The sequence below is a fragment of the Nerophis ophidion genome, linkage group LG12 (assembly GCF_033978795.1).
Source record: "Nerophis ophidion isolate RoL-2023_Sa linkage group LG12, RoL_Noph_v1.0, whole genome shotgun sequence".
NCBI lineage: Eukaryota > Metazoa > Chordata > Actinopteri > Syngnathiformes > Syngnathidae > Nerophis > Nerophis ophidion.
Genome location: NC_084622.1, coordinates 57,919,562 through 57,947,480, shown reverse-complemented (window position 1 = coordinate 57,947,480; position 27,919 = coordinate 57,919,562). Strand labels below are relative to the sequence as shown.

Genomic DNA, 27,919 nt, shown 5'->3' with positions numbered 1-27,919 from the left:
TATATTGTAGCCCGGAAGAGTTAGGGCTGCATGGGATTCTGGGTATTCGTTCTGTTGTGTTTATGTTGTGTTACGGTGCGAATTTTCACCCAAAATGTGTTTGTCAGTCTTGTTTGGTGTGGCTTCACAGTGTGGCGCATATTTGTAATAGTGTTAAAGTTGTTAATACGGCCACCCTCAGTGTGACCTGTATGGCTGTTGATCAAGTATGTCTTGCAGTCGCTTACTGTGTCAGTAAAAGCTAAATACAACATGTGGCAGGGCTGGCACGCTATTTGTACACGTATAGAGGACGTCAAATTCAGTACCTCCACGGTGTCCCCTTTATGTTGTTGTTGGATGAATTTTGGGGGGAATGATTATCCCTGGAGGGGCACTGATTACCGGGAAAAATTGAGGGTCTGCAAGTATGACGCTGTAAAGCAACATTCATATAAAACTCGCGGGCCGCACCAACGTTAAATTTTCACATTAAAATGTGGGCCGCAAAATAACGTCTCATGTTTGAGACCCCTGCTCTAGAGGTTTTTAAAAATGACATTTGTCTGCAAATGATGACAACATGTGTTTTTTTATTTTTATTTCTTACCAACACCCAGTTAACATGTCATGCAACGTTCGTATTATAATTTTTGGTATCATGTAGCAGAATGTGATTATTTTGAAAAGGGGTGTATATTGTAGCCCTGAAGAGTTAGGGCTGCACGGGATTCTGGGTATTTGTTCTGCTGTGTTTATGTTGTGTTACGGTGCGGATGCTCTCCCCAAAATGTGTTTGTCATTCTTGTTTGGTGTGGGGGTGCATTTAATCTACTTAGAGTCAGATAACGGCACAGAAAGCGTCATGATTATAAAACGTTTTTCATAACAATAAAAGGAAAGTCTATGAAAATCACAGCGAAGCCCGAACTTATCCTACATTCTACATTTTCTGCTGTGATGACGGATTCAAACAATGCACACATTGATCAGCAAGGGAATTGACCGTGGAACCGGAATTTGTCCAAGTCACAAATTCAAAAACTTTTTACAGCGCCACTAAAGGCTTTTTTTTTTGTTTTTGTTTTTTAAATGTGGCAATTCCAGGATCAGAGTGGGACATGTAAACATCTGAGAGGGGATGCTTCTCCCGGCTTGTTGTGTTGAAAGCAATTGTCCAGCAAGTTTTTATACGTGACACACGGTATGCGATTATCTGGTAGCAGGTTCCGACTTACGGCGACATCCTGCTTCACTGCTGGGTTCTAACCAGTGCAGAACTCTCTAATTAAATCCTAATTTACATCTCCGTCCCATAAATTCAAATTGCGGTTGAAAACAAGAAGTAGAATTGCAATTGGAAATTGAAGTACCGTATTTCCTTGAATTGCCGCCAATTTAAAAGCTCTTCTCACTCCTGCGCTTACCAAAGGCATGCGGTAAAAGTAAGCATGCGCTAATTATTTTAAAACCAATTCTCACTCCGGCACTTACCAAAGGCATGCGGTAAAAGTAAGCATGCGCTAATTATTTTAAAACCAATTCTCACTCCGGCACTTACCAAAGGCATGCAGTAAAAATTTGAGTTTGATGTAAGCTTGGACCTTAAATCCTACTGAATAGCTCTTAATCTTCTTCCCTTTATGCAATTTAAAATGACCGGTGTTGAAATCAGCCTCCTCCATTTTGAAAATGACGACAGGGGAAGTGTCACACGTGACGTCACGAGTTTGACCAGGCGGTAATTCAAGGCAGGCGCATACTATATTCAAGGAAATACGGTAAGTAGAATTTAAAATGTTAATTTATCATTTCGGTGTATTCCAGAATAAACTACTCCCACAAAATTCAACTGCTTCAGAGTCAAAATGCTCAATTCAATCAGCACCTTTGGGACTCTTTTTGTACTGAGTGCTACTTTGCTAACAGTTAAGATGCTATCATGTTCACTGTTAGCATGTTCTACAATTTTCTAAGTAAAAAAAACAAACAACCTAAAAGTAATCGATATGTTTTACTTGATAAAGTAACAAATTAACTGTTAGCAGTTTAGACAGTTTTTTAGATATCAAAACTAAGTCAAGCCCTGCGATGAGGTGGCGACTTGTCCTGGGTGCACCCCGCCTTCCGCCCGATTGTAGCTGAGATAGGCACCAGTGCCCCCCACGTCCTCCAAAGGGGAATAAGCGGTAGAAAAATGGATGGATGGAAAACTAAGTCAAATATATTGTTCGATGTTATTTTGCCAGCATGCTAACTGTTAGCATGCTCAGTGTTGAGATTTCGCCAATTTAGTATGCTGTATATAATATTAACATCTACGTATATTGTTAATTGGCATTGTTTTTACTAGCATGCTAACTGATAACATGCTAAATGTTTTATATCTACAACTAATGTAGATATAAAACTAAAGGTTATGTATACTGCTACTTGGTGTTATCTTGCTAGTACTTAGTGCTACCATGCTAACAGTTAAGATGCTACCATGTTAACTGTCAGCTAAATGCTAACACTAAAGATGCTATCATGTTGACTGTTAGCACGATATACAATTTTCTAAGTAAAAAAAATAACCTAAAAGTCATCGATATGTTTTACCTGGCATTAGCTTGATAGAAGGCTAGCAGTTAACATGCTAACAAATTAACTGTTAGCAGTTTAAACATTTTTTAACAGTTATTTGGATAATAATACTAAAAGTCAAATATATTTTTAGATGTTGTTTTGCCGGCATGCTAATTGTTAGCATACTCAGTGTTGGCATTTAGCCAATTTAGTATGCTAAATAAAATATTAAAGTCTACGTATATTGTTACTTTGCATTATTTTTTGCTAACCATGCTGACATGCTAAATGTTGGCATTTTAACTTCATGTTGTAGATATAAAACTAAAGGTGATGGATTTTGTTACTTGGTGTTATCTTGCTAGTACTTAGTGCTACCATGCTAACAGTTAAAATGCTATCATGTCAACTGTTAGCACGTTATACAATTTTGTAAGTAATAAAAACACTAAAAGTCATTGATATGTTTTACTTGGCAATAGCTTGATAGAAGGCCAACAATTAACATAACAGTTAGCATAATAACAAATCAACTGTTAACAGTTTAAACAGTTTTTTAGATATTAAAACTAAAAGCCAAATATATTGTTAGATGTTGTTTGGCCAGCATGCTAATTGTTAGCATACTCAGTGTTGGCATTTAGCCAATTTAGTATACGGTATATACCATATTTCCTTGAATTTCCGCAGGGCATACAGTATGCCCTTGCCTTGAATTACTGCCGGGTCAAACTTGCTTCCCAAAATATTTAGCGCATGCTAAATATTTTGGGAAGTGACACTTCCCCTGTCGTCATTTTCAAAATGGAGGAGGCTGATTTCAATACCGGTAATTTGAAATCGCATAGAGGGAAGAAGATTAAGAGTTATTCAGTAGGATTTAAGGTCCAAGCTTACACCACACTCAAATTTTTACCGCATTCCTTTGGTAAGTGCCGGAGTGAGAAGAGGTTTTAAAATATCTAACGCATGATTACTTTTACCGCATACCTTTGGTAAGCGCAGGAGTGAGAAGAGGTTTTAAATTAATTAGCGCCCCGGCGGCAATTCAAGGAAATACGGTAATATTAAAGTCTACGTATATTGTTACTTGGCATTGTTTTTGCTAGCATGCTAACTGTTAACATGCTAAATGTTGGCATTTTAACTAAATGTTGTAGATATAAAACTAAAGGTGATGGATATTGCTACTTGGTGTCATTTTGTTAGTACTTAGTGCTACCATGCTAACAGTTAAGATGCTATCATGTTAACTGTTAGCTAAATGCTAACACTAAAGATGCTATCATGTTAACTTTTAGCATGTTATAAAATTTTGTAAATAAAAAAAAAATCTTAAAAGTCATCGATATGTTTTATTTGGCATTAGCTTGATAGAAGGCCAACAGTTAACATCTTAAAAGTTAAAATAGTAACAAATTAACTGTTAGCAGTTACCAACAGTTTTTTCGATATTAAAACTAAAGGTTAAATATATTGTTAGATGTTGTTTTGCCAGCATGCTAATTGTTAGCATATTCAGTGTTGACATTTAGACAATTTAGTATAAAAGATAAAATGTATTTATAATTTAGTATGCTGTCTAAAATATTAAAGTCTACATATATTGTTATTTGGCATTAGTTTTTCTAGCATGCTAACTGCTAACATGCTAAATGTTGGCATTTTAACTTCATGTTGCAGATATTAAACTAAAGGTTATGGATATAGTTCCTTGGTGTTATCTTTCTCGTAACTGTTAGCATTCTAAGTGTTGGAATTTTAGCCAATTTTGGAGATATACAACTAAAAGTCATGGATATTGTAATTGCCGTCATCCTGCAAGAATGCCAACAGTTAGCATGCATTTGGAATTTTATTAGTTCCACCCGACAGGACCTGGAATTACAAATTGAATTAAGCATTTAGCATGCTAACTAAAAATCACGGATAGCGTTACTTTCAAATTACGTAAAAACGATGAAAAATACTTTTCCTGAGCGGTTTACTTTCACACATACGCTAACTGTTAGTATGCTAAGTGTTAGCGTTTTAGTCATTCTGTGATTCTAACATTAATGTCATGGATATTGTTATTTTGCGTTTTTTTGTTAGAATTTCAACAACTAGCAGGCTTTTTTTTTTACCAATGTTAGGGTTATAAAGCTGAAAGTCATGAATATTGTTAGTTTCAAAATACAAACCATTTTGGGAAAATACTTAAGAATGCTTTACATCAAGTATTAAAAACGGAGATAATTTGTGTTTCACTTTACTGTTTATAAAAATAGTTTTACTATTAAGCCAAACTAGGCCAAAGGTATTATTTCTGAAAAGCACTGACTTTAATTCGATTTGTAATTCCAGTTCCTGTCGGGTGGAACCAATAAAATTCCAAATTTTGCGTAAAACTGGGTATTATACATTTTGCAGTTTATCCTGCAGTAATGTTTTGTCAGATGAGTTACCTGACATAAAGTGCTTCTCATTATTTAAATTTGTAGTTGTTGTTTTTTTTTTAACCATTAAAGGTAGCTTCCGACACCCAGTTAGGTCACAACCCGGCATACACTCCTTGTATTCCAAGATGGAAATGAAAACACACATAGCCTTTCATTATTTGCCAAGTCGAGCTTTTCGAAACTACTAACTTGCTCTTTTCTTCTTGGTGTAGTCGATGATATACTCGGGATAAATCTGAGGTTTTTCAAAGATAACAAAGATCTTTGGGTTGGTCACGTTGTCAACACAACTATCATAAAGGATTGTGGTGATTCCTTTGGCTGGGGGGCGGACAAATGTTGGATGCCCCTGGGTGTAGTCGCCTACCAGGACCCGAGCCACAAACATACTCCGGTCCACGCCGCTCCGGGTTTTGGCGTAGCGATTTGCGTACGAGGCTTCTTCCGCAAAGTAGCTTCCTGTCGGGACAAACGGTAGAAGTCAGTTGATAAAGACTCATGCCTGTTTCTCCATGGACTTTGATGTCACCATACATTCTAATTCAACTGGCAGGATTGTAATGATATCATTATCCTGTATCGGTGTACCTTTGCCAAATGCGGTGCCGTGGACGCCACAAATCCTCCAGTCGAAATTTTGCTCACAAATGGATTCAATCAGGGTCCCGTCTGTCCCGTGGAACAAGTACTTCTCGCTGATAGGATTGCCTCCATTCCTCTTCTTCATCTGCTCTTTCTGACTGAACAACAAAACGTACATTTTACGTACACCGAAACTACTGATATTCGAAGCAGGACTCAAGCCTGCTCAGTGGAATAGTGGTTAGACTCTAACCAGTCTAACCGTTAGAGTGTCTGCCCTGAGATCGGTAGGTCGTGAGTTCAAACCAAAGACTATAAAAGTGGGACCCGTTGCCACCCTGCTAAGGCACCCAGAACCAAATGTTGGAATTGGGGGTAAAAATCCATCCATCCATCCATCCATCATCTTCCGCTTATCCGAGGTCGGGTCGCGGGGGCAACAGCCTAAGCAGGGAAACCCAGACTTCCCTCTCCCCAGCCACTTCGTCTAGCTCTACCCGGGGGATCCCGAGGCGTTCCCAGGCCAGCCGGGAGACATAGTCTTCCCAACGTGTCCTGGGTCTTCCCCGTGGCCTCCTACCAGTTGGACGTGCCCTAAACACCTCCCTCGGGAGGCGTTCGGGTGGCATCCTGACCAGATGCCCGAACCACCTCATCTGGCTCCTCTCGATGTGAAGGAGCGGCGGCTTTACTTTGAGTTCCTCCCGGATGGCAGAGCTTCTCACCCTATCTCTAAGGGAGAGCCCCGCCACACGGCGGAGGAAACTCATTTCGGCCGCTTGTACCCGTGATCTTATCCTTTCGGTCATGACCCAAAGCTCATGACCATAGGTGAGGATGGGAACGTAGATCGACCGGTAAATTGAGAGCTTTGCCTTCCGGCTCAGCTCCTTCTTCACCACAACGGATCGGTACAACGTCCGCATTACTGAAAAATCACCAAACATTATTCCCGCTGCTGCTCACTGCTCCCCTCACCTCCCAGGGTGGGGATCAAGGGAGGTGGGTCAAATGCTGAGAATAATTTCGCCACACCTAGTGTGTGTGTGTGTGTGACAATCATGGGTACTTTAGCTTTTTACTTTTAATAAAAACACTGATGGTATAAGTTTATTACTTAATAATGTCACACCATTTTAGTTATTTTAGGTATCATGTACAAAACCAGTGAAGTTGGCACAATGATTCACAAATCCTTTTCAACTTATATTCAATTGAATATACTGCAAAGACAAGATATTTAATGTTCGAACCGAGAAACTTTCACATTTTTTTTGCAAATGATCATTAACTTGGAATTTAATGGCAGCAACTCATTGCAAAAAAAGTTGGCACGGGGGCATTTTTACCACTGTGTTACATGGCCTTTTCTTTTAACAACACTCAGTAAACATTTGGGAACTGGGGAGACCAATTTTTGAAGCTTTTCAGGTGGAATTATTTCCCATTCTTGCTTGATGTACAGCTTAAGTTGTTCAACAGTCTCCGTTGTGGCATTTTAAGCTTCATATTACCTCAATATTTGCACCTGGCTCACCGACAACAAGCTATCCATACACTTAGGTCAAACGGAATCCATCCTATTTGGGTCCCATATCAAACTTAAGAAGGTCAGTGACTTCACTATAAAAGTGGATGACATTGTTATCACCAGGAAAGATGAGATCACCTACCTAGGTTCCATTCTAGAGGCTAATCTTTCCTGTGATAAAATGCCAACCAAGGTAATCAAAAAGGTTAACCAAAGAACAAGATTCCTCTACAGAATCTCCTCTCTGGTCAACAAAAGCCCCTTGAGGATTCTAGCGGGAACTCTCATTCAACCCTTCTTCGATTACGCTTGCACCTCCTGGTACCCCAGCACCTCCAAAACCCTCAAATCTAGACTCCAAACATCCCAGAATAAGCTAGTCCGGTTACTTTTAGACCTCCACCCCAGATCACACCTCAATCCAACCCACTTCTCCAAAGTGGGCTGGCTCAGGGTGGAGGACAGAGTAAAACAACTTGCACTGAGCCTAGTCTATAAAATCCGCTACACCTCCTTGATACCGAAGTACATGTCCAACTACTTCCTTAACGTAAATGACCACCATAACCACAACACCAGGGGGAGCTCCACAAACCACGTTAAACCCAGATTCCGATCTAACAAAGGTTTTAACTCATTCTCTTTCTATGCCACATCAATGTGGAATGCACTCCCAACAGGTATAAAAGTAAGTGCATCTCTATATTCCTTCAAAACCGCTCTAAAACAACACCTCCAGGCAACTTCAACACTTTACTAATACCCTCCTCCATTCACATCCCATCTCCCCGGATTATAAACAACTCAAATGTACTTCTAATGTATATACTTGTTCTTATGCTATGTGAACTCACTATGTTCTCTGCTGGCTGTACATATCCTACTAAATAAGACCTACACTGTTTCAATGTCCACATTTCTCTGTTGATGCAATTGTTGATGACTGAAGTTCTGATATCAACCAAATCTCCTCATCCCACCCCCCGGATTGTAAATAATGTAAATAATTCAATGTACATACTATGATGATTAACTTGTGTGATGACTGTATTATGTTGATAGTATATATTTGTACCATGAATTGATTAACGTGGACCCCGACTTAAACAAGTTGAAAAACCTATTCGGGTGTTACCATTTAGTGGTCAATTGTACGGAATATGTACTGTACTGTGCAATCTACTAATAATAGTATCAATCACTCAATATTGCACCACACATTTTCCATGGGAGACAGGTCTAGACTAGTCTAGTCTTTTACTACGAAGCCATGGTGTTGTAACATGTGCAGAATGTGGCTTGGCATTGTCTTGCTGAAACGGGGTTGTCCATGAAAAAGACGGCGCTTATGTTGCTCCAAATCTTGTATGTACCTTTCAGCATAAATGGTGCCTCCACACTAATAAACCACCATACCATCACAGATGCTGGCTTTTCAACTTTGCGCCTATAACAGTCCAGATGGTTCTTTTCCTCGTCCAGAGTTTCCAAAAACAATTTGAAATGTGGACTCATCAGACCACAGAACAGTTCTCCACTTTGCATCGGTCCATCTAGGTCCTAGAGTTCTTAACCTGGGTTCGATTGAACCCTAGGGGTTCGGTGAGTCTGCCTAAGGCAGGGGTGTCAAACTCAAATACAGAGCGGGCCAAAATTTAAAACTGAACGAAGCCGCGGGCCGAGGTTGAACAAATTAATGCTTTAATCCCGTCCCACTGGGTCATTATTGTCACCGATGTCCCACTGGGTCATTATTGTCACCGATGTCCCACTGGGTGTGAGTTTTCCTTGCCCTTATGTGGGCCTACCGAGGATGTCGTAGTGGTTTGTGCAGCCCTTTGAGACACTAGTGATTTAGGGCTATATAAGTAAACATTGATTGATAATAGGGACCCAAACAAGTTTTGCATTGAATATTGACCAAGCAAGGCTTATACAACTTTATAGTGACATGCAAAATCCAGTTTAAAATAATAATAATTAAAAAATATCAATGGCATATCAAATAAAATAAAAATACAAAATGAATGCCTCTTTTCGACGGCGGGTTTGATGGTAGCGGGGGGTGTATATTGTAGCGTCCCGGAAGAGTTAGTGATGCAAGGAGTTCTGGGTATTTGTTCGGTTGTGTTTATGTTGTGTTACGGTGCGGATGTTCTCCCGAAATGTGTTTGTCATTCTTGTTTGCTGTGGGTTCACAGTGTGGCGTATATTTGTAACAGTGTTAAAGTTGTTTATACGGCCACCCTCAGTGTGACCTGTATGGCTGTTGACCAAGTATGCCTTGCATACACTTGTGTGTGTGTGTGTGTGTGTGAGCCGCATATATTATGTGAGTGGGCCGGCACGCTGTTTGTATGGAGGAAAAGTGGACGTGGCGACATGTAGAGAACGCCAAAGGCAGTTTTACGGCCCGCCACCAATATTATTGTCCAGGTGGAAATCGGGAGAAATTCGGGAGGGGCACTGAACTTCGGGAGTCTCCCGGGAAAATCGGGAGGGTTGACGAGTATGAGTATTAGCGGTGAATGCGGTGTTACAGCGGCGGGCCAGCTCTAATGTTAATTTGATATTGCCTCAAGGGCCAAATTAAATTACATAGCGGGCCAGAGTTTGACACCCATGGCCTAAGAGGTTCGGCAGAGCCTCCGCCGCAGCGGTCAAGATACACCAGACTCATGAATTGATAAACGTGGACCCAGACTTAATTAAACAAGTTGAAAAACTTATTGGGGTGTTACCATTTAGTGGTCAATTGTACGGAATATGTACTGTACTGTGCAATCTACTAATAAAAGTTTCATTCAATCAATCAATCAATCGTGTGAATAAAAACATCTCGTATCTGTACTGTAAAGTTAACATTTGAATGACAATAAAAAGGAAGTCTAAGTATTATGGCTACCCCCCAAACAATGTTCCCTCTAATTTGCAAGTATGTAATTTGTTGTGAGTTCATGCAGTGTTGGTTTCGTTCTTTGAACAAAGTGATGTTCACGTTGTGCACTAATAAAAAAACAAAAACATATAACTTTGTATTGTATTTAAAAAAAATATATATATATTCTTCACTGAAGAAGGGTTCGATGAATGTGCATATGAAACTGGTGGGGTTCGGTACCTCCAACAGGGTTAAGAACCACTTCTAGGATGAGCTCGGGCCCAGCAAAGGCAGTGGCGTTTCTGGGTGTTGTTGATAAATGGCTTTTACTTTGCATAGTAGAGTTTTAACTTGTACTTACAGATGTAGCGACGAACTGTAGATACTGACAGTGGTTTTCTGAAGTGTTCCTGAGCCCATGTGGTGACATCCTTTACACACTGATGCTTTTTGATGCATTACCGCCTGAGGGATCGAAAGTGACGGGACGATTACGTGCAGTGATTTCTCAAAGTTCTCTGAAACTTTTGATGATATTATGGACTGTAGATGGTGAAACCCCTAAATTCCTTGCAATAGCTCGTTGAGAAATGTCGTTCTTAAACCGTTCGACAATTTGTTCACACATTTGTTCACAAGGTGGTGATTTACAAAATGTGCCAACGTCACTGGTTTTGAGTGCCAAAGTGGTGACCCTCGCCCCATCCTTGTTTGTGAATGACTGAACATTTCGTGGAAGCTGCTTTTACAACCAATCCTGGCACCCACCGGTTCCCAATTAGCCTGTCCACCTGTGGGATGTTCCAAATAAGTGTTGCCCTTTACTTTCTCCGTCGTTTTCGCCACTTCTGCCGGCTTTTTAGTAACATGTTGCAGGCATCTAATAACCAAATGAGCTAATATTTGCAAAAAAAAAAGTTTCTCAGTTCGAAAATTAAGTATTTTGTCTTTGCAGTCTATTCAATTGAATATAAGTTGAAAAGGATTTGCAAATCATTGTATTCTGTTTTTATTTACGATTTACACAACATGCCAACTTCACTGGTTTTGGGTTTTGGTCTAAAATCTCAGGTTGTTAACATTTGACCTGTGGCTGGATGATTAGAGCAAAAATATTAATTACGATTATTTAATTGATATTGAAATCACGATTATTCATTATATTGGAACAAATTAGTATGTATTATACCATCAAAACTCAACTTTAAATATAATTTAAAATAACAATAAATAATAAATAATTAACAAATAAACAACAAGTGAAACCATAATAATAACAACAACAGATATAAATAACAATAGCAATATGAAAAAAAAAAAAAAGTGTATTTGTTTCGAGTTTTTTAATCCAATGTTTACCTTTTAAACTTATTTTACCACCACAGAGTCTGGGCTTTCCATCCATCCATTTCGTACTGCTTGTCCCTTTTGGGGTCACGGGGGGTGCTGGAGCCTATCTCAGCTACAATCGGGGTACACCCTGGACAAGTCGCCACCTCATCGCAGGGCCAACACAGATAGACAGACAACATTCACACTCACATTCACACACTAGGGCCAATTTAGTGTTGCCAATCAACCTATCCCCAGGTGCATGTTTTTTGTTTTTTGTGTCATAAATAAAATCAAATAATATGGTCGTTGTAAAAATCCTCACATTTTTGGTGCAATACATCTTAGAACAATTACTACTAGTATTTTAGGTCAAAGCATAACAGTTTTATAAATGTATCAATATGTGTTTTAAGTACATTATGCTTGTGGAATGTACTTTTTTGTAACCTTTATTTTATTAGCGCCGTCAGACCGGATGTTTTGCTTTTCATTGGTTCGTTTAGTACTTATTTTCCAACAAATTTCCCGGTTATAACTACATAACTACTCCATTCTGTCCACTAAAGACGCTGAGATCATTATCCATGCGTTTGTTACGTCTCGCCTCGACTACTGTAACGTATTATTTTCGGGTCTCCCCATGTCTAGCATTAAAAGATTACAGTTGGTACAAAATGCGGCTGCTAGACTTTTGACAAGAACAAGAAAGTTTGATCACATTACGCCTGTACTGGCTCACCTGCACTGGCTTCCTGTGCACTTAAGATGTGACTTTAAGGTTTTACTACTTACGTATAAAATACTACACGGTCTAGCTCCATCCTATCTTGCCGATTGTATTGTACCATATGTCCCGGCAAGAAATCTGCGTTCAAAGGACTCCGGCTTATTAGTGATTCCCAAAGCCCAAAAAAAGTCTGCGGGCTATAGAGCTTTTTCCGTTCGGGCTCCAGTACTCTGGAATGCCCTCCCGGTAACAGTTCGAGATGCTACCTCAGTAGAAGCATTTAAGTCTCCCCTTAAAACTCATTTGTATACTCTAGCCTTTAAATAGACTCCCTTTTTAGACCAGTTGATCTGCCGTTTCTTTTCTTTTTCTTCTATGTCCCACTCTCCCTTGTGGAGGGGGTCCGGTCCGATCCGGTGGCCATGTACTGCTTGCCTGTGTATCGGCTGGGGACATCTCTGCGCTGCTGATCCGCCTCCGCTTGGGATGGTTTCCTGCTGGCTCCGCTGTGAACGGGACTCTCGCTGCTGTGTTGAATCCGCTTTGGACTGGACTCTCGCGACTGTGTTGGATCCATTGTGGTTTGAACTTTCACAGTATCATGTTAGACCCGCTTGACTTCCATTGCTTTCCTCCTCTCCAAGGTTCTCATAGTCATCATTGTCACTGACGTCCCACTGGGTCATTATTGTCACCGATGTCCCACTGGGTGTGAGTTTTCCTTGCCCTTATGTGGGCCTACCGAGGATGTCGTGGTGGTTTGTGCAGCCCTTTGAGACACTAGTGATTTAGGGCTATATAAGTAAACATTGATTGATTGATTGATTGATAAAGGGACACAACCACAAAGAACCCTAGATCATGAGAGACTCATTTGACTTGCCAAAGCGCCTTTTACTCGCTTCAACCATTTGCCAAGTAAAATTATTTTACAGTAAAGAGCATCTCAGGTTTACTACAGGTTACAAATTGCTCAATATAGTAATACAACTCTCTCCTTAAAAGTGTTAGGAACATTATTCTAAAATATTATCAACTAGTTTACGTGTTACTGTCCAAAAAAAAACAAAAATCAATTACTAGCAGTTTTAATAATAGATACCTGAAGTAATTAATGTGTTACCTTTTTTAAACCTTTAAATATTTGGCATTTAAAGTTGAAATATGTTTGATGAGAGCATAACGTATGAAAGTGGCTGTTGCCAAGTGACGCATGACATCAGCATGGGGGCAGTTCTTACTGACGGCAGCTCCAGTTAAATGTGTTAACCGATGCCGTGTCTCGCCTTGTCCACAAATGTGGTATTATAATATTACAAACGTTTGTCCATGATTATCCCTTCATTAAATTGTTGTGCATTATTCTCCTGTAGTAGAAGTAATTGTGCGTGTGTGGTGGCTGTTGCTGGCACTAATAACCACCTCAAAACGAGTTAATTGAAAAAATAATGCTGTTAACACTTCTTGTTAAGTCATAAATAAGTTTTTGAACCTGAATTTAAAAACTTGATCTTGGTTAAGCTTTAGTTCTTACAAGGTTTTGTGTTTTTTTTTATATATATATATCAAGCTCGAGGATATGAGATTTACCACAGAAAGGCCGTCCACAGAAAAGGATTCTGAACCCTCCTGATGCGCTTGATGGTACTCGTTGACATTGTTGCCTTGAACAACTTTGCAATCCTTTGATACTCTGTATGTATGGGAAGAGGCACGAGCTGACAAGAGTGAAAAGAAAGAGGTTAAGAAAACATTAGCCAGCCACGCCATTTCAGTTTGTGTAGTAGAATCAGAACATTTCAGTATTGAAGAAACCTTGAATCCGATGTCAGGCAGTTCTTTCTCATCCCAGTGTGCGGGGCATTCTGCTTTGAGGGAACTGGAGCTGTGTGGGAACACATTAATGAAGTCATAATACAGAAACGTCCTTAAAATCCTTATGAATCAGGGTATTACAAAAAAAAAAATACAATAAAAATTTAGCCACAATACCCGACAATATGTTTGTAAGAGAAACGGTGAGGCCTTTACCGTCAAGTATGGTTATGGTAGTGTTATGCTCTGGGCCTGTTTTGCTGCCAATAGAACTGGTGCTTTAAATAGGACAATAAAAAAGGAGGATTACCTCCAAATTCTTCAGGACAACCTCAAATCATCAGCCCGGAGGTTGGTTCTTGGGCACAGTTGGGTTTTCCAACAGGACAATGACCCCAAACACACGTCAAAAGTGGTAAATGAATGGCTAAATCAGGCTAAAATTAAGGTTTTAGAATGGCCTTCCCAAAGTTTTAACTTAAACGTGTGGACAATGCTGAAGAAACAAGTCCATGTCAGAAAACCAACAAATTTAGCTGAACTGCACCAATTTTGTCAAGAAGAGTGACCGAAAATTCAACCAGAAGTTTGTCAGAACCTTGTACATAGTTACCAAAAGCGCCTTATTGCAGTGAAACTTGCCAAGGGACATGTAACCAAATATTAACATTGCTGTATGTATACTTTTGACCCAGCAGATTTGCTCACATTTTCAGTAGACCCATAATACATTCAGAAAAGAACCAAACTTCATGAATGTTTTTTGTGACCAACAATTATGTTCTGCAAATTGTACAAAGTATTGGAAACTCAAGATAGCCAAGACAGTATGTTCTTTACAAGTGTATGTAAACTTTTCACCACGACTGTATATAAGTATAGGCTACACAGTGCATCCGGAAAGTATTCACAGAGCTTCACTTTTTCTACATTTAAAAAAAATCAACGCTTCCCATCCAACCTAATGGAGCTTGAGAGGTGCTGCAAAGAGGACTGGAAAAAGAGGAATGGGTGTACCGGCCCAAAGATCGGTGTGGCATTGTATTTTAAAAAGACTTGAAGCTGTAATTGCTGTCAAAGGTGCATCAGGAAAATATTGAGCGAAGGCTGCGAATACTTATGTACATGTGGTTTGTATTTAAATGTGTTAAATAATCCAAAATTTGCCAAATTCAAAAAAATTACATTTTCACATCGTCATTTTTACATTAAATATAATTACTACATCCGAAAGTGGGATGGATAGAAGTACCTCTGCCGCTTGACGTCCACATCAGAAGCTGAGACAAAGCGAGGCCTCCTCCTGACTTCCCGCTTGGTTGAATGTTTCAAGTTTTGCTGATACATCCGCTGGTTTCCTGCTTTATAACCGCTAAAGTGCATCACATACTGTTGTCGGCCAGCAGAGAAAGGAATCTGTACGGTTTGGTCCGCTAAGTACATGTTCTCCAGAGACTCAGAAGTGATGGATGCTGGTTTGTTGACGTTGCTCTGAAGAGACTTGAAAAAAATAGGTCAAGACCACAAGACAATGGAGATGACTTTCGATATTAACACTTTTGAAGAATTCCGTCAAATTTTTGCTGCTTACGGTGGTGACTAACCTGGCCATACTCGTTCCATTTACCAGTCTCCTCCTGCCAGTACCAGAGCCACTGTGTCGTCAGGATAAAGTGAGGCGGCTTGGAGACAGAGGAGGCTGTCGACAGGCGACGCACTTTAGAGCCTTTACATGTCATAGTCAGGAAGTTCACTGCCTGCGTGTCCACAGGCGGGGAGCTAAAAGAATGAAGTGAAAATGTGATAAAACACTTTTATCAACTCGGGAAAAAACTCATTTAATACATCATCTACTGCAGGGGTAGGGAACTTATGGCTCGGGAGCCAGATGTGGCTCTTTTGATGACTGCATCCGGCTCTCAGGTAAATTTGAGCTGACTCTGCTTAACACAATAAATAATGAATAATTCCACTTGTAATCAGTGTTAAAAATGATGTTCAAAATATAAAACATCCTCGTGCATTTTTAATCCATCCATCCGTTTCCTACCGCACCTGTTCAAGAAGTTGCGTTGATGGTATGAAGTTATTTATTTATTATTGGTTAGTGTGGGGCTTGCCCTCCTGGGGGTTCTTCAGACCACCAAGAACCGACATGAGACCCTGTTTCAGGGTTACAGTATTGTTTCATTTTTCAATAAGTCCCTCAGTTGCTTTCCAGCAATTGTCTTTTTCTCTTTCGTTCTCGCTCGCGCTCTGGCTCCAGCACCAACCCCGTCCCTCCTCCTGGCTGCTGCTTATAACATAGCGACAGGTGATTAGGTAACAAGGCCCAGGTGGGCCGTCTACGCACCTGTCGCTGATTTCGAGGCCGGTCCTGGCAACACCACGCTTCGCTGCAGGCCCGCAAGCCACGCCCCCTCCACAGTTAGCTTCAGTATAACAATGTTATTACAAAGAATAAGAGACCTATTATACTCTAGAAATGTTAGTCTTACTTAAAAATGCATGCGTTTAGTTGTGTTCAGGGTTAAAAAAAAATATTTTACGGCTCTTACGGAAATACATTTTAAAATATTTGGCATCTTGGCTCTCTCAGCCAAAAAGGTTCCCGACCCCTGATCTATTGCCTTTCCATCTTCATGATTAAAAACAGCTTAACCACAGCAAAAAGTCAGTGTTCAAAACCAAGAACAAAAATATAAAAAATGAGTGGTATTCTATTTGAACTAAGCAAAATTATCTGCCAATAGAAAAAGAAAAGTTGGCTTGTCAAGACTTTCAAGTAAAATTAGCTAACCTCAATGAACCCCAAAATACCTTAAAATAAGTATATTCTCACTAATAACAAATGCACTTTTCTTGGTAGAAAAAAAAGACATTTTTGCTCAATATGTTGAAAAACATTTTTAAATTAATCTAGTGCCATTATCTGGACATAATGATATGCGCTCGGCATTACATTTCTTGAAACCAGTAAACTTATACTAAAAACTAATTTGTTTTTCCTAATGGAAAGGCAACAAGGCACGATCTTGTTACTCTTGGGTCTCCTTGCCGCTCAGGCAAATCATATGGCATAAAAATGCATTTTTCCATCGATAACATGACATCATCGCGCCAAGTGCGTGCTCTTTCAGTCAATTCGTGCACATATATGCAGCCCAGCCCCCCGCCAATATTTTTGAATTGTAATTTTGAGAAATTTATCTTAATGTGCATGAACTATTTCTGTTCAAAATTGTTTGAAATGTCAAATGTTTAAATATTAACTGTCAGTATACTGTACTTTGCCAACTATACTACTATATGAGTACGTATGTTCTATTGTTTCATTGAAAATAAAAAAGCGAAGTCCATTGGGCTGTCATCTGTTTTAATTATCAGACAAAATCGTGTATAAGTCTTGACTCTTTTTTTTATGTTTTAAATGAGAAATTATTACTTTAAAAAAGTAGTTTTATACCTGTGAGTGTTGATGACACAGCTTTGCAACAGTTGTATTCTAGTTTCAAGCATGTTTTACTCAACATAGGTCATCAAATCTCAGCAACAAGCTGTAATATCTTAATGAGATCATTTAGAACCAAACCACTTAAAACAAGTAAACTGCTTAATGAGAAGAATTATATTATCAGACAGAAAAAAAAGCAAACATCTCCCTTATTTGAGATATTTAATCTTACTTAGGGTTCAGTTTTTGCAGTGTACCTTTTTAATCTGACAATTCAGGAGGCAACCGACCTGCAACACCCTTTGGCTCACAAACATAGGTTCGGTAAAGGCTGGTATTGTACATAACAAGTTTGTTTCTCGAGCTCGTGTTTCAATGTACTATACCAGTGGTTCTTGAACTTTTTTTCACAAAGTACAACCTCAGAAAAAACTTGACTCTCCGAGTACCACAATAATGACCAACATGAAAATACAGTAGCGTAGTGAGCCTAAGTATTCATTCAAAACAAGGCAGCAGTTTTATCTAACAAGTATATGTAATATTTTTGGTCACTGTGACATTATACAGTTTTAATAATAATAATGTGTTTGAATATAGAAACATTAAACACTGTAGTTTAATCCACTAGATGAAGCCCACATGGCACAATTTGAAAATCACTGCACTATACAAATCCTGTATGCAGGCATTGTTTCTTTATACAGTGGACGTCCAATGAATCCTTAGTGACATTCTATGGCCTTCCGCAAAAAAGCGAAAATTCACGAGTAATTGAGACTATGGTTAGGTATGGCCAACAACCGACAGCAATACCAAATGGGTACTTTTAAATGGTGCTCAAACCGGTATCATTTATTAAAAAATAATGGCTCCCCTTCAAGGCCACGCCCCTTGAACCACATACACACTTCCGGCTTCCCAGGATTATTCTGAATTTAGCAGCTCAATGAGAGCAGAAGTGCTGAAAGATACAACCATCACATCGGTCGGCAACCGAGAGAGTGCGGAGATTGTAAGTCACTGCTCTATGTTCTTATTTGAAACGTTTAGCAACACTCCAAGGCTCTTTGAAACGTTTAGAAACACTCCAAGGCTCTCACAAGAGTCACAAATTCACCCCCATTCATGTAAGTCTGTACAGTTTATGTACATTTTATCTTTTACGACCACATATTTATAAATTATTTTCGACTTAATGTGAATTAGACATGTTTTTTTGCAGGAAATACATTCTTATTTTCAGATTTATTTTTAAATTTGGAGCTGTGAATGCTGAATATCAAATATGTGGGAAAATACGGTAATCCATTCATCCATCCATTTTCTTCCGCTTATCCAAGGTCGGGTCACGGGGGCAGCAGCCTAAGCAGAGAAGCCCAAACTTCACTCTCCCAAGCCACTTCGTCCAGCTTCTCCCGGGGGATCGAGGTTTTCCCAGGCCAGCCGGGAGACATAGTCTTCCCAACCTGTCCTGGGTCTTCCCCGTGGACTCCTGCCGGTCGGACGTGCCCTAAACATCTCCCTAGAGAGGCGTTCGGGTGGCATCCTGACCAGATGCCCGAGCCACCTCATCTGGCTCCTCTCGATGTGGAGGAGCAGTGGCTTTATTCTGAGTTCCTCCTGGATGACAGAGCTTCTCACCCCATCTCTAAGGGAAAGACCCGGCACCCGGCGGAGGAAAGTCATTTCGCCCGCTTGTACCCGTGATCTTATCCTTTCGGTCACATAACCCAAAGCTCATGACCATAGGTGAGGATGGGAACGTAGATCGAAAGGTAAATTGAGAGCTTTGCCTTCTGGCTCAGCTCCTTCTTCACCGCAACGGATCGATACAGCATCTGCATTACTGAAGACGCCGCACCTGTCGATCTCACCATCAGCTCTTCCCTCACTCGTGAACAAGACTCCGAGATACTTAAACTCCTCCACTTAGGCAAGATCTCCTCCCCAACCCGGAGATGGCACTCCACCCTTCCCCGGGCGAGAACCATGGACTTGGACTTGGAGGTGGTGATTCTCATCTCAGTCGCTTCACACTCGGCTGCGAACCGATCCAGTGAGAGCAGAAGATCCTGGCCAGTTGAAGCCATCAGGACCACATCATCCGCAAAAGGCAGAGACCTAATCCTGCAGCCACCAAACCGGATCCCCTCAACACCATGACTGCGCCTACAAATTCTGTCCATAAAAGTTACGAACAGAATCAGTGACAAAGGGCAGCCTTGGCGGACTCCAACCCTCAATGGGGCGGTATAGCTCGGTTGGTAGTCCAGCAACTTGAGGGTTCCAGGTTTGTTCCCTGCTTCCGCCATCCTAGTCAATGCTGTTGTGTCCTTGGACAAGACACTTTACCCACCTGCTCCAAATGCCACCCAAACTGGTTTAAATGTAACTTAGATATGGGTTTCACTATGTAAAAAAGCTTTGAGTCACTAGAGAAAGGCGCTATATAAATATAACTCACTTCACTTTACTTCACTGGGAAATATACCGTAATCACCTGCAGCTTGAATCTTGTGCCGGGTCACAGTAGGCCTTCTCAATCTCCTCCATATTGGTGAAGTCTTTCCAGGTCACACCATCGCCGTCTAATACCTGCCATCTGTAAGGTAGGTGCCAGTGGTCATAGACACACTGCTCTGCTGGGTTAAAACACACACACACACACACACACACACACACACACACACACGCAATTGACATTTGGTCAGAGGTATGCAGATGTTTTTTGTTTTTTCTTCTTTACACATTCAACTTCTACATCTGGGCATACTGTTGCAAATGTTACCGGCATATCTGCAGCGCTTGGAGATGAAAAAGAGGCAGATGTCCTTTTGGTCGGTATCTCTCGTCGTGGGTTTGGTTGCACCTGCAGACGGAGCGACTTTTCTGCTTGAAGGGTGCTGAGCAGGACCTCTCAAAACCCCTATACCCCCTGTTCATCAAATACAAAATGTGCATATTTAACCAAAGGCGATGATGACCAAATTACCATTTCTAATCACCTACCAGGTGCAGCGCTAGCTATATTGTTATGTTGATTTGAGATGGTACATTTATTTTTGTAGACTTTTGGGAGGTCCTTAATCATCTCCTGAGTAAATTTTTCAAAGCTTTTGTGTGACTTCGCGTCAACATTATGGATTCTTGAACAGGAAGAGCCTCGGTTACAGACTCCCGTGGTGAAATGGGACAGGCAGATGTGAAGCTTCGAGCACGTTGAAGAAAACTTGCAAAAACCTTGCTGGCCCTCGCCCATATTGTAGTGTGAGCATATCTAGAGAAAAGTAAAAAGTGTGAGCTTGGCATTGCAATAAACTCATATAACATCATACATAGTGGAACCTTGATTTACGAACCTAATTGGTTCTTGAACAAGGTTTGTAAATAGAAACGTTTGTAATAGGGCTGGGCGATATGGCCTTTTTTTAATATCTAGATATTTTTAGGCCATATCACGATACATGACATATATCTCGATATTGTGCCTGAGCCTTCATTGACACTTGATACATATAATCACACCAGTAGGATGATTCTATGTGTCTACATTAAAATATTCTTGTTCATACTGCATTAATATATGCTCATTTTAAACTTTCATGCAGAGAGGGAAATCACAACTAAGTCAATTGACCAAAAGTGTATTTATTAAACATTTATTAAGCAGTGGCACAAACATTCATGTCATTTCAAAACAGAAAATGCAAGATTGTCAGAGACATTTTAAAACAAATTATGAGTGCACTTTTCTGCATGATGTCACTAAGATGACGTATCAAAAAAACACTAAATTAAAGTGCACTTTTTTTTACAGAACACCACTACAATAGTGTAAAACAAATAAAGTTCTCTTTTGTGCATGATGTCACATAAGATATTTCATTAACTGTCAAATAAAAATGAGCTGCATAATAGGAAATCAATCGCTTTGTGGTGGGTTACTGCGGACTTATCTCCTTATGTTGCTCACTATTTTTTTCGTACAGTGTTGATGTGGAAATGTTTGCCTCGGCATTTTGTTGGTGTGGCACCGAATGGAAATGTTGACATGCGGAGTAATCACTCTTCATTCTCTAGCGTGTGACTTTTCAAATGATGCAACACATTAGCAGACTTTGCGTTACTAAAACGGCCTTCTTTCATCTCCGTAATATCGCTAAAATTCGCTCCATTCTGTCCACTAAAGACGCTGAGATCATTACCCATGCGTTTGTTACGTCTCGCCTCGACTACTGTAACGTATTATTTTCGGGTCTCCCCATGTCTAGCATTAAAAGATTACAGTTGGTACAAAATGCGGCTGCTAGACTTTTGACAAGAACAAGAAAGTTTGATCACATTACGCCTGTACTGGCTCACCTGCACTGGCTTCCTGTGCACTTAAGATGTGACTTTAAGGTTTTACTACTTACGTATAAAATACTACACGGTCTAGCTCCATCTTATCTTGCCGATTGTATTGTACCATATGTCCCGGCAAGAAATCTGCGTTCAAAGGACTCCGGCTTATTAGTGATTCCCAAAGCCCAAAAAAAGTCTGCGGGCTATAGAGCATTTTCCGTTCGGGCTCCAGTACTCTGGAATGCCCTCCCGGTAACAGTTCGCGATGCCACCTCAGTAGAAGCATTTAAGTCTCACCTTAAAACTCATTTGTATACTCTAGCCTTTAAATAGACTCCCTTTTTAGACCAGTTGATCTGCCGTTTCTTTTCTTTTTCTTCTATGTCCCACTCTCCCGTGTGGAGGGGGTCCGGTCCGATCCGGTGGCCATGTACTGCTTGCCTGTGTATCGGCTGGGGACATCTCTGCGCTGCTGGTCCGCCTACGCTTGGGATGGTTTCCTGCTGGCTCCGCTGTGAACGGGACTCTCGCTGCTGTGTCTTGGATCCTCTTTGGACTGGACTCTCGCGACTGTGTTGGATCCATTGTGGATTGAACTTTCACAGTATCATGTTAGATCCGCTCGACATCCATTGCTTTCCTCCTCTCTAAGGTTCTCATAGTCATTATTGTCACCGACGTCCCACTGGGTGTGAGTTTTCCTTGCCCTTATGTGGGCCTACCGAGGATGTCGTGGTGGTTTGTGCAGCCCTTTGAGACACTAGTGATTTAGGGCTATATAAGTAAACATTGATTGATTGATTGATTGAGCAGTAATGCTACTTTTTGTAGCAACGCTTTTGCCCCACACTTGACAAATTACGGTTGTCTGTGCCACATATTCCCACTTGACGCCAAACCACCGCCAGACGATGGAGCCCCTGCTGTTTTTAATGGGAATCAATTCTTCCTTCATTTGTTACCAGATTCGCACCTTCTTTCTCTCATATTACCACTCGCAACACAGCTAACGTAAGCATGCTGCTACCTCTCTGCTCCGCGAGGGCGTATACATATATGACGTATGACATGACATATGTGACGTATGTAAGAAGGTGCGCTCGCTGTCTGTGAGAAGGAAACACAAGAAAGAGTGAGAAACTCCTGTAGTGTAATGCCAGCAGCTAAAAGCAAATGTGTGAGAACGTGTACTCAAATATCACGATATTGTCATTTTCTATATCGCACAGAGACAAATCCACGATATCTCGAGTATATCGATATATCGCCCAGCCCTAGTTTGTATATAGAGGCAAATTTCACAGACACACACAAACACACACACACACACACACATCTGCTGTTCTCTCTAAGAAACGATGAAAACATGAATAATGAGTTCCAGCCGAGACTAAAGTCCATATTCAGTAAAGGTTTGTACCTTTTGAACTCAATATAAAGCAATATACAGTACTATAATCCAACAAACATAACAAAGGGGTTCTGACCAACTTTCTATTTCATAACGAAGCCAAAACAACAACAATTAAACTGTCCTCGTCTAGAGCCGCACTGCTGACACGCACGCCCGCCCGCCCGCCCGATTTGAGAGAAAAACACCTGCAGCCGTCACCACACTCCCACCCAACACCCACAGCAGCTGCATCCTTATACTGGAGGAGCATGAGGTGAGACGCACGCTGAAGGCAGTGAACCCGAGGAAGGCTACGGGCCCAGATGGAGTCCCAGGACAGGTACTAAGAGACTGTGCAGACCAGCTGGCCGGAGTATTTACGAAGATCTTCACCCAGTCCCTCTCCCAGGCCGTCATCCCATCATGCCTGAAGACCTCCACAATAATCCCGGTGCCGAAGAAGAACTCTGTCAGATGTCTGAATGACTACCGTCCAGTTGCACTTACACCTATAGCTATGAAGTGCTTCGAGAAGCTGGTACGGACCCATATCACCTCAGTCCTCCCTCCCGAGCTCGACCCACACCAGTTTGCCTACAGAGCCAACAGGTCCACAGAGGACGCCATCGCCACAGGGCTAAGGGCTGGGTCACCTGGAGACGGGGGGAAGCTACGTGCGGCTTCTTTTTGTGGATTATAGTTCGGCATTTAACACCATTATTCCTGATAGACTGGTGTCCAAACTGTCAGACCTGGGTCTCTCGAACTCCATCTGCATGTGGATTAAGGACTTCTTATCCAACCGCCCCCCAGAGGATGCAGTTGGGTCGCCACATGTCATCAAGCCTGCACCTCAGTACCGGCTCTCCACAAGGCTGCGTGCTGAGCCCCCTTCTCTACTCCATCTACACATACGACTGCACACCTGCCCACTCCAGCAACTCCATCATCAAATTTGCAGATGAAACCACCGTAGTGGGGCTCATCTCGGAGGGAGACGAGGCTGCATATCGGGAAGAGGTGGAGAAGCTGTCGGATTGGTGCAAAGTCAACAACCTGGCCCTGAACACCTCCAAGACCAAGGAGCTGGTCATAGACTTCAGGAGGAAAAAAACGGACATCCTGCCCCTGATCATCAGTGGTGACTGTGTGGAGAGGGTCTCCGACTTCCGCTCCCTGGGAGTCCACCTGGCCGACGACCTATCCTGGAGCACCAACACCACGGCTACCATCAAGAAGGCACACCAGAGACTGCACTTCCTGAGAATACTCAGGAACAACCACCTCTCACAGGAACTGCTGGTGTCCTTCTACCGGTGCTCCATTGAGAGCATCCTGACCTACTGCATCTGCGTGTGGTTCAGCAGCTGCACGGCCGCAGAGAGAACGGCGCTCCAGAGAGTCATAAAGACCGTCCAGAAGTTAATCGGATGCCCTCTGCCCCCCCTGGCTGACCTGTACAGCTCCCGCTGTCTCAGGAAAGCACAGAGCATCCTGAAAGACCCATTCCACCCCGGGCACAGCCACCTGGAACTGTTACCCTCAGGCAGACGCTACAGGGTGCTAAAAGCGAGCACCAATAGACAAAAAAATAGCTTTTACCCAAGAGCCATAGTAGCATTAAACAGGCACCGAGTGAGCACAATATGTCCATCATGTCCTCATGTGTAATGTTTAAATGTTTTTCAATTTTTTCGGACTACAATGTACTTACTTACTTAGGCCCATGGCTCCCAATGGAGCATAGGCCATCAATGACTCCTCTCCATGCAGCACGGTTTTGGGCTGTCCTTTCCGCCTCTCCCCAGCTGGTTCCCAACCTCTTCAGCTCCGCCTCAGAGTCCCGCCTCCAGGTGTTTTTAGGCCGTCCCCTCTTCCTCTTTCCCTGTGGGTTCCACGTCAAGGCTTGCCGTGTGATGGTAGTTGCTGGTTTCCTAAGGGTGTGCCCAACCCAACCCCACTTTCTCCTTAGTATTTGTTTCTCCACTGGCTCCTGATTCCCTTTCCTCCAGAGTTCCTCGTTGCTGATTTTGTTTGGCCACCAAATCCTGAAAATCCTCTTCAGACAACTGTTAATAAACGTTTGTAACCTTTGTACGGTCTTCTTTGTCATCCTCCACGTTTCAGAGCCGTAGAGAAGGACGGATTTTATGTTTGAATTGAAGATCCGGACTTTGGTTGTCATAGATATCTCCTTGGAGGACCAGATGCTCTTCAGGATGATGAAGGCTGCTCTTGCTTTTCCAATTCTTGCTGTTACATCTTTGTCGGTGCCACCCTGTTTATCCACGATGCTGCCCAAGTAGGTGAAGGAGTCTATTTCCTGGATAATTTCCTCTTCTATTACTATTGGATTGTTGGTCAAGTTATTAAACTTCATTATGTTGGTCTTCTTCCTGTTTATCCTTAGCCCTACGCCTAGAGATGTCTTGACCAATTCGGTGGTCTTTTCCTGCATCTGCCTGTGGTTGTGCGAGAGGAGCGCCAGGTCGTCTGCGAAGTCTAAGTCATCCAGTTGCGTCCACAGGTTCCACTGAATACCGTTTTTAAATGTTTTTCAATTTTTTCGGACTACAATGTGCAATAATGTTTTATGTATGTGTGTATATGTATTCATATGCATGCAGATATGCATCTGTGTGGATACATATACATATACATAGATACATCTGTCATCTCTATCTTTTTATTTATTTTTTTTTACTATTTATACTACCATATTGTATATGCACCTTAGGAGGAGCTGCTCCAATTTCGTTGTTCTTTGAACCTGTTCATTGCAATAATGACAATAAAACTCTATTCTATTCTATTCTATATCTATGATATCAATTCAACATTAGACAATAGAAGTAAGGGAACTTGTCACACTTAAGAACAATTAGGCCACCCTAAGAGTGCTCTGGAGCACTCATAGATTTTTTTCTATACTACAAACAAATCCCAGCTAAGAAAACATCAGTAAGGTGGCTGAGATGGAGGCCATGCAGGAAGAGTTCCAGCTCATCCAGTGTGGGGACACTTTCCCCAGAAGCTGATGGTGGCGGTTGAGTGTTTGTCTTGATGAAATTGGAAAGGGTTTCCTCCATTGTGCTGAAAGGCTGGAGAGGATCAGCGATCCTTCTGCTTACCAAAAGTGGCCCACTCGGCTCACTCGGCTAAAAATGATTACTGAATGGGGTCCACTGTCACTAGCACTGTAGTGCACTCAGTTTGCAATCACAAAGCTCATTAACTTTGACAGCCAGGTCATGGCAATGTTCAGGTATAAAAAAATGTAATCTATTTCACCTTGTCCATTAATTTTCTTTGCATCCAGCAGAAGAGAGTGGATGAGGGAGGGGGCAGCGTTGACAATGCATTGGATATTTCCTAAATAATTTGAACCACACATTGAAATGTCCATTGTTTTCTTTGGACTCATATGAGCTATCAAAAATAGAAAAATGCTAAACAAAACAAAAACGCACACAAAGTGCAGCTAACAAAAGCACTGCCGTGCTGACTGAAGGAGCACCAAAAATCGGTTAACCCGCCTACAATTGATTAGTTGCCGAGCATGATAAGGGGGTGTGGGGGATGAAACATTCGCACACCGAGACAAGACACCAAAGGGAATAAGCGGTAGAGAATGGATGGATGGATCTGTGGTTCGTAAATTAAAAAATCTGTACAAGAATAGGTTTGTCAATTGAGGTTCCACTTTATGTACATCTCTTCTCTAAGTACTTTCTAAAAGCAGGGAGAAATGTGTCTATTGCTGAGGTCAGACTTCACTAATGTTGGACCAAAGACCATTTTTTACATATAGTTCACACATTAGACTTTGATGATGACCAAAATTATTTTGGGCATAGTAAAGAATGCACAGAGAGTTCTTGGTTTACAATGTTTCGTGGTTACGAATGCGCTCCAGCTAAACGTCCAATTAATCAACAACCTTATTTTGGTCTGTTAACACGAGACCGGCTCAAGAACTAGTCGCAGGGCCCAATGTTGGTTGCAATTTTTCACAACCGCTAATGATGAAAAAGTATCAACAAACTGTTTTGCCTTGCAAAAACCAAAACAGGCTATGGTCGGGTGCGACCACACCACATCAACATATGGCAATCTCAACTATCCTATTTGCACGAGTCCATCTTTCTCGGCGTTTAATAAGAGCTACTAATCTTTAAGTGTTTGCAGTTCAGCAGATTCTAAAGCAGACCCAACTGACAACATGTGATAATACGGTAGACAGTACGAATATGGCAGTGACGTGCGGTGAACTAAACACCCGGTGAGGAATACATACTTTTTTTTCTTTTTACTTAAATTCATATGTGCAGCTTTAGTCATTGTTGATTTAGGTTGCACTTTAGAGTAACAGGGGGAAAAAAGGGAGTTATTCACTTTCATAAAAACTTTATCATAATTATATTATGATATGATAAATGGGTCCAAAAAGTATTTGATAAAGATGTTATTAAAAATGTTTTGGTCGCATTTGCTTTTAACAAAATAAATCAAGTATTGTGAGTGTATATTACCTTTCTGTATTTGTATCTGAAGCGGCAATCGCTATCCTCCGTTGAAAACGTAATTTGTATGATTACATTAATTTTGTCTTAAAGTCCAGTTTAGAAAAGTATTTAATCTTGGATACAGTATATAATCCTCCATATTGGCAGAAACATTCATTTAATTCAATTTCATTCCAAGAAATTAAACAATATTTTTGCATCTGACAAAAAACACCCACAAACGCTGGCTTACGCTAATAAAAATGCCATGTTTGTTATAAATACAGTAAAAAAAAAAAAAAAAAAGAAAAGAAAAAAAATGCTGGCTTCCGCTGGAGAGACTCGTGTCTGCTCCGTTGAG

At 41.2% G+C, this 27,919-nt stretch overlaps 1 protein-coding gene across 2 annotated transcripts in view; it reads right to left on the bottom strand.

Moving 5' to 3' along the window:
- Positions 1-997: 997 nt before the first annotated feature.
- parp12a (poly (ADP-ribose) polymerase family, member 12a) overlaps positions 998-27,919 on the bottom strand; it is a 36,992-nt gene continuing 10,070 nt past the window's right edge. Inside the window, exons 3-11 of one of the 2 annotated variants that reach the window (XM_061917849.1) lie at positions 20,326-20,593; positions 20,105-20,251; positions 19,817-19,958; positions 15,464-15,638; positions 15,112-15,359; positions 13,860-13,929; positions 13,635-13,762; positions 5,577-5,728; positions 998-5,447 (exon numbers count right to left, since the gene is read on the bottom strand). In XM_061917849.1, coding sequence (XP_061773833.1) covers positions 5,173-5,447; positions 5,577-5,728; positions 13,635-13,762; positions 13,860-13,929; positions 15,112-15,359; positions 15,464-15,638; positions 19,817-19,958; positions 20,105-20,251; positions 20,326-20,593 — 1,605 coding nt within the window. In that variant the 3' untranslated portion in view covers positions 998-5,172. The remainder of the gene's footprint in view (positions 5,448-5,576; positions 5,729-13,634; positions 13,763-13,859; positions 13,930-15,111; positions 15,360-15,463; positions 15,639-19,816; positions 19,959-20,104; positions 20,252-20,325; positions 20,594-27,919) is intronic. The other variant, XM_061917850.1, reaches the window with a different exon arrangement.